General features: G+C 48.9%; 3 protein-coding genes across 3 annotated transcripts; 2 read left to right on the plus strand and 1 right to left on the minus strand.

Annotated features, from left to right (window-relative positions):
* Nucleotides 1-360: 360 nt before the first annotated feature.
* Nucleotides 361-3,991, plus strand: LOC100834531 (putative inactive receptor-like protein kinase At1g64210). The gene is made up of 2 exons (XM_003576434.3): nucleotides 361-1,998; nucleotides 3,185-3,991. The coding sequence occupies exons 1-2, from the start codon at nucleotides 564-566 to the stop codon at nucleotides 3,829-3,831; spliced, it is 2,082 nt and encodes a 693-aa protein (XP_003576482.1). The 5' UTR covers nucleotides 361-563; the 3' UTR covers nucleotides 3,832-3,991.
* A 2,704-nt stretch (nucleotides 3,992-6,695) lies between these two features.
* On the plus strand, nucleotides 6,696-8,842 carry LOC100834831 (RING-H2 finger protein ATL46). The gene has a single exon (XM_003576435.4). It carries the CDS (start codon nucleotides 7,300-7,302, stop codon nucleotides 8,506-8,508), a length of 1,209 nt encoding a protein of 402 aa, XP_003576483.1. The 5' UTR covers nucleotides 6,696-7,299; the 3' UTR covers nucleotides 8,509-8,842.
* Nucleotides 8,843-11,845: 3,003 nt separating this feature from the next.
* LOC100835139 (potassium transporter 23) lies at nucleotides 11,846-16,757 on the minus strand. Its single transcript, XM_003576436.4, has 9 exons — nucleotides 16,398-16,757; nucleotides 15,810-16,038; nucleotides 15,446-15,694; nucleotides 15,271-15,321; nucleotides 14,862-15,122; nucleotides 14,080-14,132; nucleotides 13,850-13,964; nucleotides 13,484-13,738; nucleotides 11,846-13,254 (listed from the first exon to the last, which is right to left on the minus strand). The coding sequence occupies exons 1-9, from the start codon at nucleotides 16,755-16,757 to the stop codon at nucleotides 12,203-12,205; spliced, it is 2,625 nt and encodes an 874-aa protein (XP_003576484.1). The 3' UTR covers nucleotides 11,846-12,202.
* Nucleotides 16,758-17,158: the final 401 nt, after the last annotated feature.

Raw genomic sequence — 17,158 nt, forward strand, 5'->3', positions numbered from 1 at the left:
ACCAAATCCTCCAAACAACTTAAAACATCAAATCAGATCTCTGTTTGAGTAGTTCAGCAAACAGAGAGATTCTCTGCCGCTGAATCCATGCCTGATTGAGACGCCAGGGCGCGCGGCGTGTTCCAGGAGACCTTTTCGTGCCACGGCCGGCCGGCAGACGTCGTACGTACGCGGAGGAAGATTGGAGCCATGCCCTTCCCGGCCGGCATCTGGCGCCTCCGCATTGTCCCTACTCCTCCGTTGCCTGGCCCCAGCACACGCAGCAAACCAGCCAACAAACCCCCCGGGCGCCGGCCTTCGAAACCATCGCCGTCTTTTCCGCTTGGAATAATCCCGGAATTAACCACCCGTCAAAAAAAATCCCCCAAAAAAAAAAGCACCCGTGCGTGCGTGCCAGCGCCACCAGCCGCCATGCATGCAGCCGTATCCCACCGGCTCCCCGCGCCAATATCTTTGCTTCTTGTTCGCGATCAGAATCCAACTGGCCTGGCCGAGCACCTCAGGCTCAAGGGGGTTTAACCAGTGAGTCGTCAGCGATCGAGTCGAGTTGTGTTGGATCGATCATGGGGAGAATAAGGATCCTTGCCGCCGCTGTTGTGCTGGCGTTGCTGGCGTGTTGGCCGACGTGTGAGGTCCGAGGCAAGGAGACGGACGACGTGCTGACGTCCCTGGTCGAGTTCCTGGCAACGCTCGCCGGCGGAGATCCCGCAGCCCCGCAGCGCATCGGGTGGAACGCTTCCGTCGACCCGTGCGCCGGCACCGGCGTTGCCTCGCAGTGGGGCAAGACAGTCACGTGCTTCGACACCACGGAGACCAACGCGGGCCACGTCAAGAAGATCGAGCTGGAAGCCCTGGGCCTGAGCGGCACCATCGACGCGGCCAGCCTCTGCGCCGCGCCGGCGCTCCGCGTGGTGAGCCTGCAGGGCAACGCGCTGCGCGGGGAGCTCCCCGCGGGCGTCTCGGCCTGCTCGGGCCTCACCCACCTCTACGTCGACGGGAACCGCCTCTCCGGACCCCTGCCCGGCTCCTCCGTCTCCCAGCTCAGGAAGCTCCTCGTGCTCGACGTCTCCAGGAACGACTTCTCGGGCGAGCTCCCGGCCGGCCTCAGCGCGGTGCACGGGCTGAAAAGGTTCATCGCGAACGACAACCAGTTCGTCGGAACCGTTCCGGATTTCAACCTCCCGAGCTTGGAGAACTTCACCGTGTCCAACAATAACCTCACGGGCCCGATCCCGCAGAGCCTCCAGAGGTTCGGCAGCGAAAGCTTCTCCGGGAACGCCGCCGGCATGTGCGGCGAGCCTGCCTTGTCCGCTTGCCCACTACCACCGCCCAACGACGAGACGGCGGATCAGGACGAGGAGGATAAGGAGAGCAAATCGAGGAGAACGCGGCGGGTCCTCATGTACCTCGGCTACGCGCTCCTCGGCGCCGTCATACTGGGCTTCGTCGTCTACAAGATCTGCTCCAGGAAGAGGAAGAACAAGCTCGGCAGGAAGTCCAGGGGCGGCAAGGTCAAGGACGCGTTCGACAGCAGCGACCCGACGACGACGACGACGATGACGGCGAGCAAGTCGGCGTCTGCGGCGTCGGCATACTCGCTGCCGGCTTCCGTGGAGCGGAGCGCGGCGGCGGCGCCGTCGACGTCGTCGCTGGTGGTGCTGCGGCGGTCGGGCACCGCCTCGGTGACCTCGACGGCGGCCGCGGCGGCGGCCAAGGAGCTGCGGTTCGAGGACCTGCTCAAGTCCCCCGCGGAGCTGCTGGGCCGCGGGCGCTACGGGAGCTCGTACAAGGTGGTGGTGCCCAGCGGGGCGGCGCTGGCGGTGAAGCGGGTCAAGGACGCGTCGGTGAGCGACGACGAGTTTAGAAGGAGGATGGAGCGGGTCGCGCGCGCCAGGCATCCGGCCGTCCTGCCGCCGCTCGCCTTCTACTGCGCCGCGCAGGAGAAGCTCGTGGTCTACGAATTCCTCGCCAACGGCAGCCTCGCCAAGATACTCCACGGTACGCCAAATAAAATCTCCTTCGATACCGGTCGAATTCTAAGAAATCAAATTCACTGGTTAGAATATTGCACTATCTCAAAATTAAGTTCATTTTTTAGTCACGGAAATATCGCCATTTTTTAGAAATTATGTACTCCCTCTGTCCAAAATAAATGACATGAATTTGTATAAGAATTTATACAATTTCACGTCACTTATTTTAAGACGGAGAGAGTAGATTTTTTGTCAAGGATTAGTTACTCCAAGCACGCCGCAATCTCAAAATATTCATGCCTAATTTCACAATTTTTGACTAATTTTGTCATTTAGTTGAATGTGTACAAAATTTTCGTAAATACAACATATTGTCGGTTTGACTTTCACAAAATTTCTTCAAAATTGCAAAACAGTATTCTATTGTAGAGCTAAGATATTTAATTTCTTATAGGAACAAAAACATGTCTTCCCAGCATAGAAACATTTATTATCAAACAATTAATATTTTTCGAAAAAACTCACGAGAATATTTTTTATTAATTTAATAAATAAAAGTTTACTTTCTTCAAACAAAATGTCCAAATAAATTATTCAAAATCTGGAGATAAATCAATGATAAAATGTGAAATAGGAAAAGAAAATGTAAAAAACATGAAAAAGAAAGAAAAAACAGAAAGTAGACAGGCCCAAGTTAACATAGCGAAGATGGGCTTGCGAACCCACGCAGTAAGCATGGGGCAAGGTTTCACATCGTCCGAGTCCGTCAAACCTTAAGGACTGGCCGCAGTAGAAGGAAGCTCGGTCCCAAAACCCCAGTAGCGTTTCTTTTTGTGACGAAGCCCAAGTGGTTTGAGTGTCCAGCAAGACCAAAGTTTCTTTCTACGGATGGGCCATATCGAGGTCCAATTGTTTACGTGGTGGCTCATGTTCGGGCAGTCAACTTTGCCATTCTAAATTCTAAACTTGACAACAAGACTCGTAAATTGCTGATACATGAGTAGAGAAGATCATATGAGCATCCTGGATTCCTTGCTGAAATTTGGGATAAACCCAGACAAACAAGAAAGGAAGTTCCTCATGCACAAATTTCTAACGCTACCTATGACTTTCTCCAGCTGAAAAAAAATTAAATTGTTCCTCCATGTTCTACTGTTATTTTGAGTCAACTAAATAATAGTAACAATGTTCCTCTCGACGATGATTTGCAGGGTCCATAGAGAGCAGCCAGGCTCCCCTTGACTGGCCGGCGCGCCTCCACATCGCCGCCAAGGTGGCCGACGGCATGGCCTTCATGCACTCCAGCCTGCGCGGCGATGGATCGGGCTCCTATTCGTCCTCCTCCACCCCCTCCACCCCGTCCTCGGGCGAAGCCGCAACAGACGGCGCCAATGCCAACGCCGTCGCCGTCGCCCACGGCAGCCTCAAGTCCTCCAACATCCTCTTCACGGCCAGCATGGAGCCCTGCGTCAGCGAGTACGGTGTCATCGCCCCGCCCCCGCAGCTGGGCGGCGGCAGCAGCCGGAGCTCCGGGCTGCGCGCGGACGTGCGCGCGTACGGGGTGCTGCTGCTGGAGCTGCTGACGGGGAAGTGCACGGCGGCGCAGGGCGACGGCGCGGAGCTGGCGCGGTGGGTGACGTCGGTGATCCGGGAGGAGTGGACGGCCGAGGTGTTCGACCGCGCGCTGCTCTCCCGCGGCGCCGCCGTCAGCGAGCAGCGGATGGTGCAGCTGCTGCAGGTCGCTATGAGGTGCGTCGAGGCCTCGCCCGGGGAAGCGCCGCCCACCATGAGGGAGGTCGCCGGGATGGTCAACGCCATCGTTGAGGAGGACGATCGGTCTCTCTCCGCGGAAGCATGACACGTACGAGAATACGAGATCGATCGAGAACTTTGGCCAGTCAGCAGTCTGATTAGTTTCCCTTTGAGCATATATATATCGATCACACTCCCTAATTGTATTTTTCTTCACTCAAATGACTACAAACAACTTCAATTTTATCATACCTTTTTCTTCTTTCCGTTTAATTTTCCACACTTGTGCGACGCCTCCCCGCACGCCTACCAAAGTAGAGTAAATTTCATAAAATCACAGTTTTTGACACATTCTTGTTTGAAAAAACACAATTTTAAAGTCAGTTTGTATCAATGAGCCCAAATTAACGAGTTAAGTCCGTTTGGCAATTTTTCTTTTTGCTGGGCCCCACATGTAAGACGACACGTCCGACCCGACCGGTTAGCCCGGCCGTTAGGATAAACCTTAAAATATATAATAAAAGAGAACCGAGTGAGTACCTTATAAACTTTGGTGAGGCGTTGTTCAATAACTGTAATACACTTTTAGTTTCATCTTGCATATTCGCCAATCCTTGGGCTTGGTTCATGTCAATGGGAAAGCAACAGCATGTGGGATGCAATTCATGCCAAGTTTGTAACATATTGGATATCGACCGCGGCGGCGAAAGGTTGAAAGCCATGAAAATGACCCGTCGTGCCAATCTGTCCAAGGGTGCGGTCAATAAGGGCCTTTGATTCAAAGGCTTTCTAAGGCCTCATTCGGTTTGTACGATTTTCATAGGAAATCCAAAGGATTGAGAATTCCATAGGAAATTTCACTGTAGATGCATTCGTTTTGTAGGAAAGTGGCAAAGTGATTCCTTAGGAACACTACTAGTTTCCCATGTTTTTGGAGGAAAATGAACATTAGGTCTAACCTCTTTTTTTCCGTAGGAAAGAAGAAAAGCATTCCTTAGGATGGCAAGTGCCACCCTACCATAATCCTATGTTTCTCCTTTTTTTTTTCTCCTATGTTTTACATTCTTTTGAACCGAATGAGCCCTAAAGGATTTTTGGAGGATTCCAATCCTTTGGAATTTTTCCTACATGGATCGTTTGATTCAAAGGATTGCAAATCATAGGAACTTTTCCTTAGGATTCATTTGCACTAGATTTCATAGGAAAACTTCCATCCACTCCAACCTCTTTATTAGAATCCTACGTTTTTCCTATGCACAATCAAACATCATTTGAGGCCTTATTCGGTTCGCAGGATTTTGAAAACATAGGAATAGGAAAAGTGGAGGATTAGAATGCAATGCACATTGCAATCCATAAGATTTTCAAACGAGGTCTCCCCTAATGCTTAGAATTCTTAGGAATTAGGCCAATTTGGACACATTCCTTAGGAATCTAGCATGTCCATTCCTACGAAACGAATGCTACACATAGAGAAAAATCCTAAGGGTTGAAATCATGTAGAAATCCTTTAAGAATCCTGCAATGCGAATGAGCCGAATCATGTAGTATTCCAGATGACATGCCACTTTAATCCTGTATTTTTCCTATTCCTGTGTTTTGAAAATCCTGCGAATCAAAGAGGCCCTAAAAAGAGGTCGGATGCTCTCATCTGCATTACAAAACAACACACTATGCTACATTTTCACTTTCGCATGGTGAGATTATCTTTGGTGAGGATCACCCATTCACCCCTCGACGAAGATGCCACGTGAGCATCTTGATTTGAAACGTATCTTAGCCTTCCAAAAGTGCTCCATCCGTCACATAATTCTTGTCTCAAATTTATACCCGAAAATGGATGTATCTATTTCTAAAAAACGTATAGATACATGTAATATTTCGACAAGAATTATGAGACGGAGGGAGTATTTTTTTTCAGGACAATTAGTGTTACCTGAAGCCACATACATGAACTTCGCTGTGAATTGCTAAGAAGAATGGAGAAACCAGCAGAACGAATCCGTCTGGCTATCCGCCAAGCTTGGCCAGCGTAGGTTTGGCCTCAACGATTGTTTTGCTGAAGATTGTTTTGTTTTGTTAAAGAGAGTTGTGGCATTTAGGTCAAAGCTCTTGTACTAATAAAACTTCTGAAAATTTGGGATTCAGTTCCCGAATCTCAGAGGTTTTTAAACGCAAAAGGCAGAGCGAACCTTGTAACATGCAAGAATGAAAACGAGGGTTGACTAATCCAAATGATCCCGAGCTATCCTATGCGTGCGTGGAGCCGAGCATGCAGGAGATGGTTGGCTGGCTGGGTTTGACTTGATCGCACATGTAGTACAGCCACGCCACAACGTAGAGCCTGCAACTTTTGCTGTCCAAATCTAGCCTACCCGGCACCGTAAGTAAGAGGAGGAGGGAGGGAGCCCGTGCCATGGAATTGATGAGCGCGAGCCAGCCTATGAATCGGACGCGCAACCACACATGCCGAAGTGGACGTGACCGTCCTGATCTGACAGTCAGGAGTACCGAGTACCTACGTACCGTCCCGTGCGCCCATGGCTGGCCCTGCCCGGCCCGTTCAGATGTCGCGGGCATACGAGCCACGTACCACGGACAACACCAAATTCCCGAGAAAATGAAGCCGCCGGGCGGTACGACCCGTGTCCCCGTATCGGTGGTCCAATGCTCGGCCGGTGTTTACGTTCGGGTTTCGAACAGTTTCTTCTCCGGAGTTCCCATGCCATGTCCTTGGTTAACAGGCCGCGTAAGGCGTAATCCTGTAGAAGACACAGTGTGAGCCGTCCTTATCCGGGCAATTATGACTTGGCCGCAGAATCTCAGCGAGGACCCAATGGCCATGGAGGACAGGACGCAGATGCACACTCTCTCCTCCTCCGCCGGCTCAACCACCTCCGACGCTGACATGCTGTTCCCTCTTTTTAACTCCCCGCACTTTCCGTATTTCACAAGTGAGTGAGTGAGCCCATCGATCAGCCTGTATGTTAACCCAGCCCAAACGCGAGAAAAATAAAAGAGATCGAGCGAAGAAGAAGCTGCCTCACGTGGCTCCCGTCGTTAGCCGCGCGCAGCTCAGCTCAGCGCAGGCATCCTCCAACCACCCGCGCGACGCATTAGACAACGGCCCCCTAACCGCAGCTTAGCTAGCACGGCTATCCATCCGTCCGTCCATACATGCTAACACCAGCGGCGAATTGATTGATTGATTGCCAATAATACATGTCCCAACAAAGGGGCAGAGGAGGAAGACGGGTAGCAGTAGCAGGAGGAGGAGTACAATATTTTGCCCGCGCCCCGGCCAACGTTGTTGTTGTACTCTATCGCGGAAAAGTTTGAGAAAAGCCTTTAGGTTGGTGGCTAGCTTAAGCTAAGTTAGCTTCCTGGTTGACTTGTTGGAGGGATCTTTTGTTTCTTTTCGATTTGGTGTGGGATTGTTCCACTGCAACCGATTGATCTACTGCTACCTAGCTATCTGGGATAGCGGTTGTGGATATATTCTGGTGTTAGTTTGTCGTGGATGAGTAGTGCTAGCTGCATTCGTGAGGGAGCTGGGAGCTAGGAAAGGAGGAGCATGGCGGCGGTGAGCAGCAGGAAGATACTAGGTTGGTCCCTTGTTCGGCGGGAGATCACGAGCGGCGGGGATGGTTTCTTCGCCGGGCCGCCCGCGTTGGCGCCCCCAGCGACGGCGGGGCAGCAGCAGCAACAGCAGGAGCAGCCGGGGCCGGGGCCGTCGGCGATGGCTGCGAGGATCACCCCCGCGGTGCTGTTCATCACGGTGGTGCTGGCCGTGGTGCTGCTGGTGTCCGGCCTGCTCCACATCCTGCGGCGGCTGTTCCTCAAGAGCCACCGCGCCAATGCCAGGGCGGAGGCCATGGAGCGGCAGCTGCAGCAGCTGTTCCACCTGCACGAGGACGGGCCGGGGCTCGACCAGGCCGCCATCGACGCGCTCCCCTGCTTCGCCTACGGCGAGCTCGAGCTCTCCCTCGGCGCCGATGATGCCAAGGAGGGGGAGGGGGACGAGGAGAAGGGCTACAAGAAGAAGAAGGGGACGAGGCCGTTCGACTGCGCCGTCTGCCTCTGCGAGTTCGCGGCCGCCGAAGACCGCCTCCGCCTGCTCCCGCTCTGCGGCCACGCCTTCCACGTCGCCTGCATCGACACCTGGCTCCGCTCCAGCTCCACATGCCCGCTCTGCCGCACCCAGGCGCTCTCGGCCTCGGCTCAAGCCCCGCCCACGGCTGACACTGACACCCCCTCTGTACTCGAGACTCCCACTGGCGTCGAGGAGCAGCAGAAGCAGGATGACGATGCGTCCAAGGAGGACGCGTTCTTCCCGGGCAGCGTCGTGCTCCCGGTCAGGCTCGGCCGGTTCAAGAACGTGCAGGACGGCGTCCAGGAGAGCAGCGGCAGCAGCCGGCGCCTGGACGCGAGGAGGTGCTACTCCATGGGCTCCAACTACCGGTACGTCCTCGCAGAGGAAAACCTGGTGGTGTCCGTGCGCTGGCGTCCAGGCGACAGTACCAGCGGCGCGGCCCCAGCGGGCGGCGTAGCCGCGGCGGCGGCGGCGAGGAGGAGCGAGCAGCAGGGCAAGAAGGTCTGCGCCGCCAGCCGCGGCGACAGCTTCTCCGTGTCCAAGATCTGGCAGTGGCGCGGCAGCGGCAGGCGGCTCCCCGCTCTCCGTGCCGATGGCTCCGAGTCCCCGGCGCCCGACGACGGCCTCCCCTGGGCGCAGGCGCAGGCGCCGGCGAGGACGCGCAGCGCCAGGCAAGAAATCGACACTTGATGATGATAAGGATAGAATCTACACTTTACAGTCTACACACATACAGACAGACACGCGGATGTCTTCCCGTGCCTTTTGGTGATCAGATAGCTAGCAATAAGCGTTTCTTGACAGAGTTTTGCCTGTGCTTGATCAGGAAATCATTCCTCCTCGTATGCCTTTTTGGTGAATCATTTTTTTTTCTGCCTAGTGTTCCTATGTACAAATACAACCACCACCTAAACTGACGTCCAAATGGCAACTCGATCCAGCTAGCTACTCGTATTCACCGGGATATTCTATCTTCTATGTGTTCATCTTTTCCACGGGTGGAATGGCAATGTAGGTAGTCAGATTACTGTGACACTGTCTAAATCTGAATTCCGAGGTCCCAAACACAACATAATGATGCTGCAACAGGTGTCTGCTTCTGGTGTCTTCTCCCACCTGTGCTGTCCCTGTGTACTACTAGTACGAGTACCATTTAACTCACCATCAGAACCGTTCGTTGCCAGTTTGCAACGTACGCCATTCCAAACACGACGTGCAGATGGCCTGGGCTCCTTCACCCTAATTTTGCCGGGATAAATTAGGGGGGGGGCTTTGATGATTGGTTTAAGAGAGGTGTGTCCCAGCTAGCTAACTCATCTAAGCATTCTAGTAGCTGGGTTAAGCAGAGTAGCTGCAGCAACAACAAAGTTAGCCGACTTTAATTATGATCTCTCTCTCGATGCTGCGAAGTTAGTTGCACAGTACAGTCTGCAGTGATCGACGCTGGGACCACGGGAAGGCTTGGACATGATGGCTGGTATCCGGATGGGGGCCGCTCCCTCAGCAACTCATTCGGCTTTGAGTGTACTGTACGTGCTTGCTTGTAGTAGAAAACAGTTTTTTCTTTTGTGTCTTTCTTGGTGTTAAATTGTTTAATTAGCGTGGTGATTAGATCTGATTCCCTCGGTGTTAGTTACGAGGCCTTTTGGTTTGACTAGGACTAGATGTATTCTGGGCCTAATTAGGTCAAGGAGACAATATGACTGTGCAACTGAGATCCTGCTTCTTTAAAGCGTATCGAGGTAAACTGTATCCATGCTTCAACTTGAGCTATGTGTAAGTATACTAATAAGAACACCGAGGTAGTAGTAAACGCCATTACCATCGCCGGTCCGTCGGTGGTGTGGCGGGCCTGGTGGCAAACAAATTAGGGATCCCAACAAATTGATCGTCGGAGTCAGCATACAGATCGCATGGTAGGCCGTTCCGCCGCTGTGCTATGCTAGGTCCTTCTGAAATTCGCGTGCCCAACACTGCCGCACAAGCTAGCCTATCAATCTCATGATCACCGCAAAGAAGATTTCATGATCATGTGACAAGGATAATAAACAGAAGTTCGCAGATCATTGGACAAGCAGCAATTATTGGGCGATGTGAATAAATTAACAAAAAATGGATTTCGATGCAAATGCCGGGATTTTCAAACTCCTTTTCGAAAAAAAGTAAATTTCAAGGAACCACCGTTTTTGGGGCAGTTATCTCACCGAGCCTCCACTTTTTGCTAATTTTCCCGCAGAACCACACGTTTTCGGTCAAACTGTATCAACTAGTGCAAAACACATGTTTAAACTCGTTTATCGGGATTCCTTACAGGTTGGCACCACCTGTCAAGTGCCAAGATAGATCCGAAAATGTGGGTTAGGGGGAGGAGAATGGGGCCGAGGAAAATTAAATACAGGTTACTAGGCCGGGTCAGGAATCTTGTCAGAAAATCTGTCAGGAATCCTGTTGGAATTACCTATGGCCCACTTTCGAGTCTACCCAAGATGTGCGTGCTAACATTGCATCGATTAGGCATATTGCTTAGGTGCCATTTCATATAGAAATTTCCACACTGGCGCTTTGGAGCATTTGGCATGTAAGGAATGACTATTTTCAACAACATCTAGCCTAATATTTTCGGATGCTGACAGATTTTCAAAAAAGAGCTTAATCTTAATCTTAATCTTGTGTTCCATAGAGCGAAGAGAATGTGACAGATCCCATGATTGGATTAGAAACCTTTTTTTTTAACTTTACCTGTACATATTTACATCCATTTATTTAATATTATCGCTTAAACCTGTGTTCCTGAAAATGTTTTCCCTAAAAAAAACAGGCTTAAACATGTGTTTTGCCCTATTTGTGGCTTTACGGACAATTTAGCAAAAACTGGATCTGGGTGAGATGACTATCCGAAAAAACCATGGATCTCTGAAATTCACTCGGATTTTTTTTGGGTGATTTGAAAAATTAGAAATCGAGCTTGTTTTGAGTAGAAGTTAACTCGATCTCGTGCTGAGATTGTGTGCCATGCATGTTCCTTTTTCAAATACCGGGCAGTTCTCCTAAACGAAGCTGACAGGAGGGATTTGGTAGCTGAAGGCGTGAAGCAGATGCGTTGCAACAAGAGGCTCTCAGATATCACGTAACGCAGAGGGGGAGGGACAGGTGCGGCCTAGAGGAGCACCGAAGTATGCAGTAGAAGAAAGTAGCAACAGAAGGAAAGAGAACAGCTGACTGAGGTGAGTGGTGATTGGCAGTTCAAATAATGTTCACTGGCGATGTTTCTAGCGGCCGTCTATGCCGTTTGCTTGTAAAGTTTAACAGCTTTTGTTTTTCGCTTTAGACTACTGGTACTTATAGCTTTAGGCTTTGGGTGCGTGAGTCTGCCATGGAGAGGAAAGTGTGTGGAACTACGTAGGGAGTGAACTGTTTTGGTTTATCCCGTTATCCAAAACCGTTGTTGACTAGCTTGCAAAATACGAACTCTTTACTCCTGTATGGAATTCGTATCCACATGCAACATGTTTCTTCTCATTATTCAAAACAACGCAGTTCTTCTAAAACACCTCCTCAGAGAACCAAAGGTGCATATGCCTCGTACGTCCCCTAATGAAGTCAACTACACGCCTCTATACCAAATGCATTTCATACTGTCAAAAAAAGGTATTTCGTACATGTTTGATTTTTTTAAGCAACCTTATCTTTATGCTTTACATCCAAAAGAAATAAAATAACAGACCCTATCTGAGTGTTACTTGGCAAAAATCCCTGTTCTGAAGCACTAACAGTTACATGGACTTGCTGGCAGATATAGCTGCATAAAAAAAAATCCATCTGTGAATGATCAGATCCTATGTTTCATGCACATCATGATAATTAAGGAGCACATGGCCCAGAATGGGACAAGTATGAGCATGTCTGAAACAGAGTTGGCTCCCATACTGTATTATGCATGGAGCTATGGAAAAAGTATGGTACTACTGTAATACTCTTATGATGCAAAAAATAAAGATGTTTGAAGGTCAGCATGCAGTCTTTGAGCTTTAACAAATAGTCAGATTTCAGGTGCATACCACTACCTTTTTTCTCTCCTTACAATCAGATTGCAATTGTGGCAAGTGGTAAGGTTGATTGCATAAGATTAGATTGCTCTTCTTACAAATACAACTCCCCATGGATAGCATACAGATAAGTGAACAAGAGTTGACCAAAGCTTCCAAAAAAACCGAGTACACATAAGGCCAATTCTGCAACTAAAATGCTGAGCAGTTGGCCAGCTGCAGTGACTTTGTTCACTAACGGTGGTACAATCCCTAAACTACCATCTGATGTAGCACTCCATGAGAGATGTGAAAAAAACATGGTTCACTCTTGCAGCACGATCGTAGCAGAGTCCTGATCAAACCATGTACGTCATGCCGACACGCATGATGTTCGAGTGGGGGACCTTCAGGGTTGCGGTGCCAACCCTGCAATTTCTCCTGAGGAAAGCATAGAAATAGTTGATGATGAACTTCTTTGTGAAGAATGATTGCTTCCTCGCCCTCACATCGCCATGTGCTAACAGATATGTGAACCCGGATGCCATGGCTTCTCTCAACGCCGTAAGCTCATACTCTAAGCTAGGGTCTTCTTCTGGTGAGATGGAGCTAGAGGGAAGCAGAGGAACGCTGCCATCAGTGCCCAACATTCGATTGTCATCAACCAATCTCTGATCAGAAAGCAGCGGAACGTGCAGATCCCCAGCAGCAGTAGCATGTGATGGAGGTATCTCAGAAACATCAGACACGTCATCACGCTCTACCTCCATTGTGCTCACCTCAAGCGCGATTTCCTGGGCTTCCCTCCTCAGAAATTTCTCCAGGCTTTCAACCAAAAGATGCTCAAAGAAGCAATGGTCCTCTTTCCTGACATCCTTGTAACCATACCGTGCAACACACCGGAACATGTGGTAGTCCTTGTGGCCAACCCTTCTGAACAAGAACCTTTCTTCAAGCGGCACATATGGGACAGGGACGTACTTGATGCAAACAAAGACGATCGTGGAGTGCATTGCTGGCAGTGTGACCAACAGTTGGCCAAAGATTGATGGGATTCCCTGAACCAGCTCATTGTACACAAGTCCAATACCCGGAACTCTTACTGTGCCAAGTGTTGATCCCAGGTCAAGAATAAAGTCCAGGGATATCTTCCCACGCATCTCACTCTGGTACTTGAGCACGCTTCCGTAGTTCCATGTGTACATTATGCAGAGAAACAACGATGAGAATGCAAGTGGTAACCATCCTCCTTCTAGTAACTTTGACATAACAGCAGTTAGGTAAACAAACTCCATTGCACCAAAGAAAATAAAGAAGCACAGGACAAAGACCAAGTTTGTTTGCCATATAAGAAGCATCACCAAGGTCACCAACGCAGTGCTAACCATCATGACTCCAACTTCAGCAATGCCTGGAATATTTTAAGAGAATCATTCAAGAAACAAATGAGAAATTTGCTGAGGAAAAACAATAGCATCACAAACCAGAGCAGTAACTAGCCATCAGTTGATTGTTATGCAACATAGTACATTGTGGTCATGCCAAAAGGCTGACCATTGTTACTGCAATAGTTTCTCAAAGAGATTCTAGATAACAAAAAAAGACAAGACTATAAATTCCCTAAAGACATAAACACTTACCATATGCATTGGCGATATCATTAGTACTCCTGAAAGTGGCCACTATGATGATACACATGACCATGAGAAACCAATTCATTACAGGTATATAAATCTGCCCCATGACTTTCTTGGAGGTATGGATTATTTTGATCCTAGGAAAGCAACCAAGAGCCATGGCCTGCTTTATGCAAGAGAAAGTTGCAGATATCATAGCTTGGCTGGCAATCATTGCAGCAAGTGTGGCAATCACAAATACTGGCCAGAACAGAACTTCTGCAATGCAAACAGAAAAATGACTTAAACGAAGGAACATGAAACAGTCAGGTGCTTACAATTCTAATAACCTAGATCAGCCTGATACATTTACACGAGCTGAACGCTTACCTGGTACAGAATCATAAAATATTCTGTCCGCTGCAAGTGGATATTTCATCAAATAAGCAGCTTGGCCCATGTAAGCAATAAGCAGGCAAGGGAATACCACAGCAGTAAATGCTACCTGGAAAAAAAAAGGAATCCTAATTTAGGTCTGATAAAAGGGATAGACAGATATTACATAAATCAGAGTAAGATCAGGAAAAGACATGTCTCAGTTGACTAGTTAATGTGTCAACCTGTATTGATTTGACAGTGAAATGGCCCAGATCAGCAAACATGGCTTCAGCTCCTACAATTGCAATAGGAAATTAGTGCACTCAGTGGTATATAGAAGAATTACTTGTACAGCTCGTTTGGCACCCATCATTTGGGCCTGGAATCCTGGAATTCAAAATGAATGGCAGGAACCAACTTGTTTGGCTGGCGCAGAATTGGGTACTGGAATTCAATCTGAATTCCATGGAATCACACTATACCTGACCCCAATTCCTCTCTAAAAGCCATCATTTCTCTGGAACTGTCTCTTATTCTACAAATCCATGTGGCAGACAAACATGATATTTGAATCAGGAATTCAAATTCAACCAAATGAAATCTTCTTAAAAGTTTGATATCATTTCATTTCTACCAAATGAAATGAGGGATACCAAACGAGTTGGTAGGTATTTTTTATTGGTCAAACCAACGGTAAATCAGCTCTTGTGTGTCACTTAGCATAAATTTCAAGATTCATTTATATCATCCATATTCAATAGGGAAATAACTGACAGCGATTCTGTCCAGGACACACTGCCATCCAAAATAAAATATGTCATAATTTATCATGATTTCCAGAAATACTATATTCCACATAAAGACAGAAGAAGGGGCATTTTTGTCTCTTGTAGTACTCTTAAAGTTCCTATGTAATGTTCTCGGTACAACTAAAAACAAGAGTTCTAAATATTGACCCTCGAAGACAAGAACCAACGAGAAAAAATGAATTATCTGGCTGGCCGGTGCTGGAGTAAGGAGGTACCTGTGATGCACAAGACACAACCACCAAGAGCTGACCATGCCTTTGTGCCGTTCATCTTGAAAAATAAATAGATGTACATTGGATTGAATGCTTTCACAACTGACGGTTCATACTTAATTATGTTGTATATTCCCAGTGAGCTCAAATTAAGAAACCACAAAGCCAAAACAGGGGCAAACATGAACCCAACTTTGCCAGTTCCAAACCTCTGGACGCTGAACAACAGCAGAAGAACTAGGATTGAAACAATTACAACAGCATCTGCAAAAAAGATGAATAAGAACTTATGTTCTTGTGGCCTAGGGAAGTTGGACTATATGGAAAGATAGTTTAATATTTCAGACATGAATTAATGATAGGTTGCAAACCAATTATCGTGATCTTCATGGAGGGCATACAGATAGCATACCTGTGTCAAATCCAGCAACTTGACCCTGGAGACCACTGACAGCAGACATAACTGAATACAATAAAAATAAGAGCACGGGGTCAGAAATAGTGCATCTTCGAGGTAAATAGAAATTACAGAATCTCTGCTCATACAACAAACTAGGAAAAAAGACTTTTCTTATGATATCAAGCACCTGACATTGATGGAGTGAGGATTCCATCTCCAATTACCATGGAAGTCCCCATCAGAACCAAGAAAAGCAGAATGTTTTTGAAGAGCGGCTTCTTTTCTAGGCACTCTTTGACAGATAGAGCCCGTTGGAGCTCAGGAGTAGGTAACTTGAGTCTAAAACTCGAGATATCTTCATCCACACGCTGCTGATTCGGTAACAGACTAACTTTTGCATACCTGCAAATCAACGAATATAATGCAAATGTGCCCCCTGCAAACCATGAGATAATACAGTTAGCGATCCAAACAAATTTGGACAAGAGCATACACAGCTGACAGTGTATAGCCATAACTTACTAAACAGTGTTGCAAATCTTGCGTCTTACCTTCGCCATTGTCATTAGCTTTGAGCACTATAAATACATATTTCACAAAAGGGATCAGCGCGATCGTGTACATGACCAGCGAAAGTGCCCCCAGGATCTCCACCTCTGACTTGATTGGGACTTTGCTGAACACGTCGCTGAAGACATACAGAGGGCTTGTACCCATATCACCGTAAACAACTCCAAGGGTTTGAAATGCCATCGCAACAGTGCTCAGTAGCGATATATCCTGGTGCAAATTGCAGCTAAGAGGGGTGAATAACTGAATCAGTGATTCATGTGGTAGAAATTATCTGACTAGCACACGTTTCCAGACTTAGACACAGGTAGGGAACATATGAGGGCGCACGCTTAGCCAACTGTAATGCTCAACCAAAATGGTGCCACAAGTTCATGACGATTCAGGATGGACTACATCCTCAGTAAACCTCCAGCGAACGATCTATCTATCATATGATACTTTCGCTAACTGAGAAATGGTCAAAGGTCGCGTCATTTTACACTCTACACAATCCTAATTCGTATTCGCTAGCACCAAAATGATCCCAAATCCGAGGATCGTCTGGACATCCCCGTTAAAAGACGCACCTGGTCGCTGTGGCCATGCGCGCCCTGCACGTTCATGGCCTCGACGTAGAGAGAGTCCACCCTCTTGGCCCGCTTCCCCAGCCTCCGCCTGAACCCGCCGGAGGAGGACTTGCGCGACAACGCCCCCGCGGCCATGTCTGCCTCGGAGGGCATCACGAACTCTATCTCGGCCTCTGCCTCGGCCTCTGCCTCGTCGGCGGTGGAGAGCCCCCGGAGCGAGCGCTCCTCGTCGAGCGACCACCGCGCGGACTCGGAGGAGTCGACTTCGCTGGCGTCCACCCACCGCGAGCCGCCCCCCGAGCGCTTGGGCGTGAGGCGCCGCGCCGACGGCGGCTCCTCCTGGATCCCGCCGTCGTCCATTCCTCCCTCCCTTGGCGGCTGGCGCCGGCGTCCGCCCGTCGGGTCTGGGATCCGATAATGAGGTGGGCTGCTCCTGGGCAGGGCAGGGCAGGACTGAACTGAGCGAGGCGTGGCGTGGCGGTTCGTGTTTTCGTTCGGGTTTGGATTTATTCATTTGTTTATTTACTCTGAGATCGGGACCGTATCAATGATGTGAGGAACAGTGTACGGCTAGGATTCCCTCGATTTCTTTTTACGCGATCAGCTGATCCACGTTTGGCATTTCTTGATCGGTTGTGCTGTTTGGCGAGACTGCGGCCAACTTGCAGCAGTAAAGTGCATTTACGACTTGCCAACACCTCGGCATCTTGTAACGGAACATTGTGCATTTGTGCTGTGCTGTAATTTTCTTTTCAAGCCTC

This window comes from Brachypodium distachyon, chromosome 4 (genome assembly GCF_000005505.3).
Source record: "Brachypodium distachyon strain Bd21 chromosome 4, Brachypodium_distachyon_v3.0, whole genome shotgun sequence".
NCBI classification, from domain to species: domain Eukaryota; kingdom Viridiplantae; phylum Streptophyta; class Magnoliopsida; order Poales; family Poaceae; genus Brachypodium; species Brachypodium distachyon.